Genomic DNA, 10,060 nt, shown 5'->3' with positions numbered 1-10,060 from the left:
ACTTCCGGGTTTAAATCGTCGGCTGGTGGCCCCGTACAGTGGTACTCATTTACTGTCTGTTTGCTCCCATCAATCTGGCAAGTCATCCAGGCAGGAAAACCAAACATTTTTGTTGTTGTCCATACTGAACACAGTCTGGACCATCCCATAATTAACCAGCAACTTAATCAACTTTACTGGTCAGCTAGACCAGGATCTGGTCTGTATCAGTGTAAGTGGCTTGATGAAAAGAATAAATGTCCCAGCACTCAGCTGGTGTAAATGTCCCAACTTGATGGTAAACCGATAAAGAGCCCGATGGTTTACAGCGGTAGTCATCCCCCCCCCCCCACCCGTTCCTCTCCACCAAACTCAAGTCCCAGGGTAAATTCAGTCCAACAAACAGCCATTTTACAGCGGTAGTCATTTACTGCACTCGTTTCTCCCCCCCTCCCTCCCTCCCTCCCTCTCCCTCCCTCCCCCCCCCCCCCATCTAGTAATACCTCCGTCCCTCCCAAAGCCCTAGCTGCTGGGTTCAGAAGCCCAGGGTGAAAACAGTCCACATATGTCAGCCGTTTTACAGCACGACACATTTATTGCTCTTCTTTCCGCGGCGGGCCTGCAGTGCCGCCCTGGTGGCCATCTCGAACACCTCCCGCACGCCGTCCTTGGTCTTAGCGGAGCACTCCATGTAACCGAAGGCCGCAATTCTGCCGGCCATGTCCCGGCCCTCCTCCGACTTCACTGGCTCCTGTTGGATGAAGAGAAAACCAGGGAGTTGGTTTAGGAAAACCCTTCATCAAGTCCAGAAAGTACCAGCTGTTGAAAATGTTAACATATCTGTATTTAATACACAATAGTAATGAGAAGCAGACATTAAAGTACCTGTTTCATCTTGGCCAGCTCTCGACGTGTGTGCTCATCGTTGCGCAGGTCTTTCTTGTTTCCAACCAGGATGATGGGAACGTTGGGACAGAAGTGTTTCACCTCTGGGGTCCACTTCTCTGGAATGTTTTCTGTGAAGGAAAACAAAAACAGATGAGGAAGCAATAGAGCAATAATCATTGGCCATTTGATTTTCTGTGTGCATGTCTGAGGGAACTTTGGTTGTCACACTAACATTCCCAATAGAGGTGATGGATCTTTATTTTATCTATTTTTTCCAGCTGTGGGATAAACTTTCTAGTGACAGGAGGCAAGAAAACCTCAATTAAAAGGGAAAAGTGACAGAACTATAAAACACATTTCTAGTACTGTGTCTACTTTCTTGTGCCTGTCTGAGTATGTCTCACTCAAAACACAGGAAATGCTAAAAACTACTTAAAGAATCCCACAACTTCTTGCAGCACACATTGAAGAACTGACAATGAAACCGGAGCATGAAAGATATTTGATGGAGCAGCAATTACCCGTATCTTTAAATGCGTTAAAGTTAAATCACAGGAAGCCGGCATTTGATGAGACCAAAATATACAAAAGAGATTTAATTTAAAATGTGAGTCACTGCAAAAATGATTCTGCTTCTGAAGACAAAAAACTGAAAATACAAGCTTCAGCACAATAAGCCTTTGTTCTGTTACATCTGTAACTTCCTCTCGGTATCATTCATGCCTGGCACTTTAATTATCTGCAGCTTTTATCGCCTCATTTTATGCAAATCCATTTCCATGTGATCACAGAATTCATAATTATGACAGAAAAGGCAGGACTTGTTGTTTTACAGCAGGGCTGCCAGCCACATCATGACACACCATCGGTCTCGGGTTCGTGTAGATGTGGTAGTGTGTGTGTGGTTTGTACTCACCCAAGCTGTCGGGGCTGTCTATGGAGAAGCACATGAGGATGACGTCAGTGTCTGGATAGGAGAGAGGTCTCAGTCTGTCGTAGTCCTCCTGACCTGCAGTATCCCAGAGCGCCAACTCCACCTGACACACACAAACACACCGAGGGTAAAGTGAAGGGAAGGAGACGAGGAAGAACAAGAGGGAGGGAGAGAATTTAATACACCGTGTCCGTCCTGATCGGCACAACTTTCACACTGAAATCGGCAAATAAATGATAATAAACCTCATGCTGACCACAACGATAAAAGGGATAGATTCATTTTGTTATTCCGCGGGAACAAATTAATACACCATCATAGTAAAAATAATTATGAGTATAAGGAAAGCAATTAAAATGTCTCGGTAATGCTCGTAAAATGTTAATAAAAGTGTTTTTTCTAAACAGATATATGATTTTATTCTAGTTAACTGACACATATGACCCACTACCTTTAAAAAAAAATCCGAGTCATTTATTACAAGTGTTTAATTTAAAAACAACCACCGCACACCGATTCTGTATTTTATTCATTCCTAACGAGGCCCGAACAGGACAAAATGTGACAGTGACGTATAAAAACCTCTCTGAGCGAGCAGACTGGAAAGCTAAATCGGGAACAGAAACCAGATTTGGAAAAAAGTGCGACACTTGACAAGAAATAGACCGAGTCCTCCTCAGCAGCACACAGAGGGTTAGAAATCAAACAGCCAATAAAGACGCAACGTCCCACAATCCCATTAACCCAGAATGAGGTCAGGACATGTGGGTGTATGACTGATGAGTTGGGCTGGGTGCTGCAGTTATCCAGAATGGCTCAACACACACGGAACCTGGAAGTCACACTCCAGAGGAGAATATATCCTTCTAGTTACAGTGAATTTGTACAAAGTGTGGAAGACAGTCCTAAGCGTACAATGAGCCGGTTCTGGGGGGCTTCAGACTAGACTGAGCAGCTGACGGCTGCAATGTGAGGGAAGATGTGAAAATGGAACAGTGTGGTTTTATCAACACTTGCTCACTTAACCCTGAGGGTAGAATGAAAGCATGAGGCATGATGAAGCACCCAGGCTACAAAAAACATGCAGACTAAAAGAGGCAGCTATGTGTTGTGACAGTTAGAGAAACCAAGTAGACTGGCCAATAGTGTCAATAAAAAAAAAGTATAAACATAAAGTTTATGAAAAGTATATTCATATGAAAAAGATTAACATACTTTTTTTTTTTTACAGAAACCAAAGCAACTAATTACGGCAAAACAATAAACAACAAATAATATGATGGAAGCCAAAACAACAAATAAAAGAACCGATGGATACTACCGACACAGAATCACTGTAATCGCCTCACCTGTTTGCCATCCACCTCTATGTCGGCTACGTAGTTCTCGAACACAGTGGGGACGTAGACCTCGGGGAACTGGTCCTTGCTGAAGACGATCAGAAGGCAGGTCTTACCACAAGCTCCATCCCCCACGATCACCAGCTTCTTACGGATGGCTGCCATCCCTGGAGGAAGACAGAGGAGGAGGAGGAGGTTATGATCAACACACATCACGTGAAAATAATCAGAAGTGCAACTGTTACAGCAGAGCCATCGGCTGATCTTAAGTAGAAAAAAAAAATGCAGTTGGGAGATCGACAGCACTGCTTTCTAGTAGCGGATCCCTGATAGTGCTACATTGTGAACAACAAATCCAAGTTGAAATCAGCAGGACGAGAGTTAGTACCGTTGGCTGCACTGGAGCTAACAACTAACGTATTAAATTATGTCCATTGCTGTACAGAGGTGCACACTCTCACGGATACACAGACTCACTCAGTCACTCTCAGTCAAGGACCCACACACACACACACACACACACGACCAATCACACGATCCTTCTGGCGAAGATAATAACGTACAACACAATGCTTAGTGCAGGTGCACCATGCAACACTACACTTCACACATTTAACCACAGAGCTGAAAAAAAAAAAAAAAAAGAGGCTCTCAACTTAATGTTCTGTTTCTCAGGGGGTTGTGAGATGATTAATGGAATAAAAAAAAAAATCATATTTGTGATTTATGTTCAACATTAAATCAATCAAACATCCTGCAGAACAGCTGCATATTAAGCTAAAGACTGACTGGCTTAAGCATGGGACGATGTGAGAATTTCGTCTCATGCGTATCCGGATCAAGATAAATGAATCACTACCTTACGTTTTGTGAAGAAACATCCCACACACCATTAATTCAAATAAAGTAATCACAAATCATAAGGTCCTCCTGGTGCTGCGTTAAGATTAAATGTCTGTGTACTGCAGGTTCCTCTCCCATCCTTACACAACATACAGGTGTCAACACAAAGGTGTCATTACGGCACAAGGGCTACTAGGAAGTAAAAGTTAGCCGAGGTTCCAGTAACTCATGCCAGCAACAGACCCAAACGGACGCGTCAGTAGTGGTGTGAGAGGACGAGCTTGCCCAATGGAGTTAAGGGAAGTTGGGGCAAATGAGTGTCATGCAGCCTCGTGTCATTGGCTGAGAGCATCTTGGATCACTCCATATTGGGAAATGCCATTTCACAGAAAGTCACAAACGCATTCAACTCACTCCGCTGTATAATTACAAGAATTATGATCACATTTCGCCGACAACAGAGTGTGACCACAACACGAAACAGGAAACAGAAATTTCCTTTCGTACTTGAACAGGAACTGTGTGCAAAAGGCCACTTCACCAAGTGCACCTCATCGGTCAAGGTGGCACTGCTGCGGAGACAACTTTTACACCAACACAGTACATGTACTGTGTACTTACTAACTGCACAAGGACAACCGGACCCCATATAGAGAGGATAATACATCATATCCCAGACAGGTTATTTCCTCCATCTGTGGAGCAGCACTGTGCGGTGTCGATCACATTTCTCTACCTTTCACCTTTCTGCTGTCGCCATCACAGTGAGTCAGCTGTATGGATGATAGAGGGAAAACTACCGACACCTCTCCTGTGCGTTCAGGATTCATCAGCTGAACTGCAGCATTTCTGGAAGTGTTACAGGTTCAATTCCCTTCCCTGTCACTTTTTTCCCTTTGACCAGATACCTGGGATAACAGGGGTTTTGATTAAAAGCATGCTTCTGTAAAAAAAAAAAAAAAGATTGCACTGCTAAAATTTGTTTAAATCTTGAATGTGCTTTGCATGAGAAGATAGTCTCTGTCTCACTTCCTCTTGAATTCCCCCCCCCCTTTTTTGGCCATACAGCAGTTTTAAGCAACTGCCATTTCCAGCAACTGTGAGCTGCCTCATTTTTTGTCATCTTCTTGTCTGCATATTCAGTAATTTTGGGTGGATGGAAAAAAACAGCCCTTTTTTAAACCACATCTGGACAGTAACATGTTCACCTGCCGTGGACCTTTGGGCACACTATTTGCATTCACATGTTACAGTAAGACAACTATAAGAGTTGATACAGACAAAATCACTCTAATGCTTGTCATTTTTTGCTCCCTGTTAAAATTGAGTTGAAATATCAGCCTTCGTTGCCCCATTAGGTTCTGACCCTGAAACGCACCGTGAGGTGCTGCATGCATTCTATAAATGGTGGCTGAATACTCTAAGTAGGACAGCAGTGTCAAAAAACATTAGACTGTTCACTCCATGACTTCGGGGAAAAAGGAAGTCAAAAATGGGGGCGGCTGTAGCCTGGAGGTGACTGTATTCTGGACGGCCAATGCTTGAAACGTTTGACCAGCGGGTGAACGGGGTAAATAACAATGTGCCCTCCTTTCAACAAAGGATGTCTAGGTGCCTAAAAGCAATTCATTAAAGCCACCAATTATTCATTCAACATCAATGACACTATCAGACTATAACTATCTATAAATAAAAACAGTATCTAAACCTTTTCCTGGCTTAAAAATGCAGGAAACACTTAACAGGGGCACAATGAAAACAAAGCATAAAAAGGCAACACAACAGGAAAATCTCCATTAGCAATGGAGACTGTTGTGTCTGAACTCTGAACTGCCTGAACTCTTGTCTCATGCCACAAATGTCTGACATTACCATCGTGTTTTCTTTTGTCCCACTGCTTTAAATAGGCTTTCCGAAAAACATCTGGGATTGTTTTTATTGGCCAAATCACCCAGTCGTATCCTGGCTCAATGCTTAACGCGCCAGCAAGCGCAGAGAAAGACTGACATTTTTTAAAGAATGCGTGAACAGAGGGTGATACAAAAAGGTCACAGTAACAACAAATCGAGTGCATGTCTGGTACTCCCCTGATAAACTAGAATCCTGGTTGATAATAAGCACCGGGCTACGTGTGGAGATCTCTGCCCCACCTGCTTGTTAGCTAAGAGACCATGAGGTGAAATTAAGAGACAGGCAAACAATGGATGAGGAGAGACGGGGGATAACCCCAACATGATCAAATTAACACAGCAGGATAGATACAGAGAGGAGATAAACAGTTAATGAAAACAGGACGACAACTGGCAGCAAGGGTAAGCCTTCCCGTCTTTTTGTGATTCACTTCAACTGACTTTCCCAACAGGAATGTTTGATTCATGACACACAAACAGCACTGCTTGTGCTCCTTCTGAAAAACAGCTCATCCCACTCTTCTTAGCTACTTAACCGAATAAGTCACACTCATTTTTCAAACAAAGACGTTTGATAGGTCGTGTCTTTCAATCTTGTGTCCACCTCGGGGATGTTTCAGTATCCTGTAAGCTGTCATTCAATCAATCTAAAGCTGCCAATATGTTTGACAGCAGACCTGCCAGTCAAACCCACTCATGCATCCACACAACCAGTTTATCATCATCACCACAAAACTATTCTGTGTCGCCGATGAAAAAAAAAAAGGTATTAAGTGAAGCGATGATCATTCTGCATTGCTTCCTTGTATGACACAGCTTTAAATGTATTATTAAAATAGTTACTGTGCACTTGATGATTCATCAGGATGTCCTTTAGAAAACCCCACACAGGCAACAGTTGCATCAAAAGGCCTGTGTGTGTGAGTTTGTGCCAGGAAACGCCCCCACGCAGTCTTCAGCGTGGAACATTCGCCCCGGCTTAGTGAGGGTTAACCGACTGCAGATTGATGAATATTTCAGTTTCTGACACAAACTTGGCAGGTAGGTTTCCTCTGCCACCTGACATGCATTTATGTGGGCGGCAACATTTTGATTTAACCCATTACTGTGAAAGGAAGAGGCATAATGAAACAATACGGTAGGAAATAAATACATCTCTCTTGTGGCGACTGCTTGATAATTTGATGGCGCTTAATGCAACAAATTGTCTAACCTACATTATGAAGATGACAGCTACAATAACATGTCAAGGATCCTGAATTTAAAAGTTAACCTGATAAATCATACTGCTAATTAAGACAAAGTAAGATCCACCTGTGTGATAATCAAAGCCAAAAAACATTATCCATTTAATGAAATTGCTTATCAGCCAGTCACCGTTATATTAGTTTATACATTGGAGGAGAGGATATAATGTTAGATAACGGCATCAGGGGTGACAGTAACACCTGCAAAAGAACCCGCCACACTCCCTCTACTGTATTTGGGAATATTAAAATGTCAAAAAATTACAAAAATATTTCACTCTAGCCTCATCCAAAAATATTAGATATGGTAAATTCTGTATCTGTTTGCACAAGTCCGCTTGCATAAAATGTGGATTTCATAAATCTTTACAGTGTCTGATTGTATTTACCGATAAATGTCTTTATACCTTCACAACTCAGTTAAATTATAAATTATTCTGAACAAGAAAAGTATCTGCTTGACAAGCATGTACATTACTGCCATTTCAGGGCTCTACCGTAGTCAGTATCAGCCCTAGCTAAGAGGTTAGATACTCTGCACTTAGATGGCCGGTTAGTGCATCGACTGGTCCACTAACCACTGTAATCAACGCACAGACACGGTGGTGTTTGCCTGTGAGAGCTCCCAGTGTTCAGTCACACGCTGGTTTTAAACCAGAGAGCCACTGGGTGGGTCACCAGAAAGATGGCGTCATCACAGGAGGCAACAGATGGCTCGTGTGTCCGCAGTGTGAGAATGATCCAAACCAAACACCGAGACACACATTATATACACTTCTGACTTCTCACAGGGCCAAGTCTGCTCAAGACAAAACCTTTAAATTATCAAATTAGAAAATAAAACGTAAACACCAACCAAGTATAAACGATGTGCTCTATGATCATTGAGATGTTCTAATAACCTACAAAATAAGAAAATACAGTTGGGGTGTTAAACGTACAGTATTTGTTCTTTATAGTGGTGGGCATGTCAGCCTAAAATAAGCGTCCAACGTGAACATATAACTACTGTTACCACGAGCAGACATTCAAGAAGTGACGCTGAGCCGTTGGGAAGCTGCCTGGTCAGTAAAAGAGCCTCATTGTTTGTCTCCGGCTCGCATATCTAGGCCAGTCTTACGGTTAAGTCTTCACGGTTACATTATTTAAGCGTCACTTAAGTTTTCACAGTTTACCAACAGCCCCCGGTAGAGTGTGACCGATTTTTTTCGGTCTCAGGAGACACTCAGAATACAGTAACGTTAGTTTTCTCCTCAGCACAAGTGTGTGTGTGGAGTGCGGAAGCGGCATTGAGGTTAAAGCTAACGTGAGCTAACCTCGATAGCTTTTACATTAGCTAGCACGGCCTCTCAGAGCTGCGGACAACTTTTTAAATAACCCTGTCGGCTTTTAAACTCAACAATACGAGACAAGTAGCACTTCCTATCAGTCTGGTGTTCCATAAAGTAGTTTACCTGCAGTTTATATGGCTTGCAGTCGGATTTCTTGGTGTTTCCCGGTGCAGAGTCGCCGACCAGTTGAGTCGCTCGTTGCTTCCTCTCAATCTGATACAATGAATTACTTCACGGGAGCGCGCCGCCAGGGTTTGTAGTTCGTAGCTGGGGGGGAGGGGTGACGGTCACGAGCATGAGAGCCACACCTGCGCGGGCACGAGGTGTACGAGCGCTCGGAGCAGTTACCGGCTCGTCAACCGTTTGGAAACGTGTAACTTACGTGGAGCTATACACACACATATATATACACACATTATCAGACGTGTGTTTGTAGTGAACAGTAGAGGATTCTGTTGTAACGTACCAAGACAAAGCGTTGCAATGTTAATAGTTTGTAATTTAAGAGACTATATTCCAGTGTTTCAACCATTACCGGGGTCCAAAATGAGTCACCGTAGGTCCCATGATAAACACTTCATTTAGTTTAGCGTCTAACTACACAACATATAACTTAATTAAAGTACACTTCACTGGTGCCGTTATGTCCCCACATAGAAGAGGATAGGTTAGAGTCAATTGTGTTATTACCCTAATTAGAGTTAATTGAGCTAATTACAGCTTTTCCAAAAACTGAAGCTGTAAGTTTCTCTCATTGCAATTGCCTGTGAGCCAGGAGTCTACTTACTGCTCCACCTGGTGGACAGCTTAGGTAACTAAACACATTCAGAGGAACGGAGGGCAAAGCATGTTAGTGATGTAATGTTCTAACTGGAGCCACAAACCACCAGGAAACGAGGTTCAATCACTCGAGCAATTTATTTAGAATCCAGGAAGTTATTTGAAGTCGACTGCTTCTGATTGCCACGGTTCTAAACAAAGAAAGAGAGATTACAACATCTAGTTCAAATCATAAAGTCGGCCTTAAATCATGCCAAATATTTGCACAAAAATATTAGCTTAACATGTACTTCATATTACAAAACAAATGAGATCAAAGATGATCCGTTAATCATGAAATACATCATAATCTCCATAGTAGAAATAGATTGTTACTTACATTGAAATTCTAAAGCATGGAAAACAGCACTCGATCCAGGTGGAGGTGTTTGGAGACAAAGAGGAGGAAGTCCTCATCCTGGCCTCCATTTATGTGTAGTGAACCACCACCTGGTGCCTGTTGTGGAGAGGAGGGCAAAAAGCCTGCAGTTTCTAACAAAGCACGTTACATGTTCAACAGCATATTAATACATAAAACATGTCAATCAGTTGTGCAAAGACACTTTGTTAGTGTCGGCGACTGCTGATACTCTCACCTGGAAACAGTAGTTGACAAGCTTTTGATCACATCACATGATGACCTTCCTCAGCAGGTTGTCATTGCACTGCAGATGTTCAGATGTACATTTTACACTTTAGGGACGTGTTGTTCATGCTGGCTTAAAAACTCCGATGGAAAGTTCGTTTTTGACCTTCGGATCAGTAGCTG

At 42.8% G+C, this 10,060-nt stretch overlaps 1 protein-coding gene across 1 annotated transcript; it reads right to left on the bottom strand.

Annotated features, from left to right (window-relative positions):
* Positions 1 to 469: 469 nt before the first annotated feature.
* On the bottom strand, positions 470 to 8,737 carry rhoab (ras homolog gene family, member Ab). The gene is made up of 5 exons (XM_076093341.1): positions 8,596 to 8,737; positions 3,151 to 3,308; positions 1,784 to 1,904; positions 865 to 995; positions 470 to 730 (listed from the first exon to the last, which is right to left on the bottom strand). Exons 2-5 carry the CDS (start codon positions 3,304 to 3,306, stop codon positions 557 to 559), a joined length of 582 nt encoding a protein of 193 aa, XP_075949456.1. The 5' UTR covers positions 3,307 to 3,308; positions 8,596 to 8,737; the 3' UTR covers positions 470 to 556.
* Between the last annotated feature and the right edge of the window lie 1,323 nt (positions 8,738 to 10,060).

This window comes from Anarhichas minor, unplaced genomic scaffold (assembly GCF_050575085.1).
Source record: "Anarhichas minor isolate MPS153535 unplaced genomic scaffold, ASM5057508v1 ptg000003l, whole genome shotgun sequence".
NCBI classification, from domain to species: domain Eukaryota; kingdom Metazoa; phylum Chordata; class Actinopteri; order Perciformes; family Anarhichadidae; genus Anarhichas; species Anarhichas minor.
This window is presented reverse-complemented; position numbering and strand designations above follow the sequence as displayed.

What these genes read in the sequence shown, in the direction of transcription:
- rhoab (XM_076093341.1), bottom strand. Translation starts at nt 3,306, where the DNA reads ATGGCAGCCATCCGTAAGAAGCTGGTGATCGTGGGGGATGGAGCTTGT. An exon ending in AGACAGCCCCGACAGCTTGG is followed by an intron (nt 996 to 1,783) that starts GTGAGTACAAAC and finishes TTTCCTTCACAG; the next exon opens with AAAACATTCCAGAGAAGTGG. An exon ending in AGCTGGCCAAGATGAAACAG is followed by an intron (nt 731 to 864) that starts GTACTTTAATGT and finishes TTCATCCAACAG; the next exon opens with GAGCCAGTGAAGTCGGAGGA.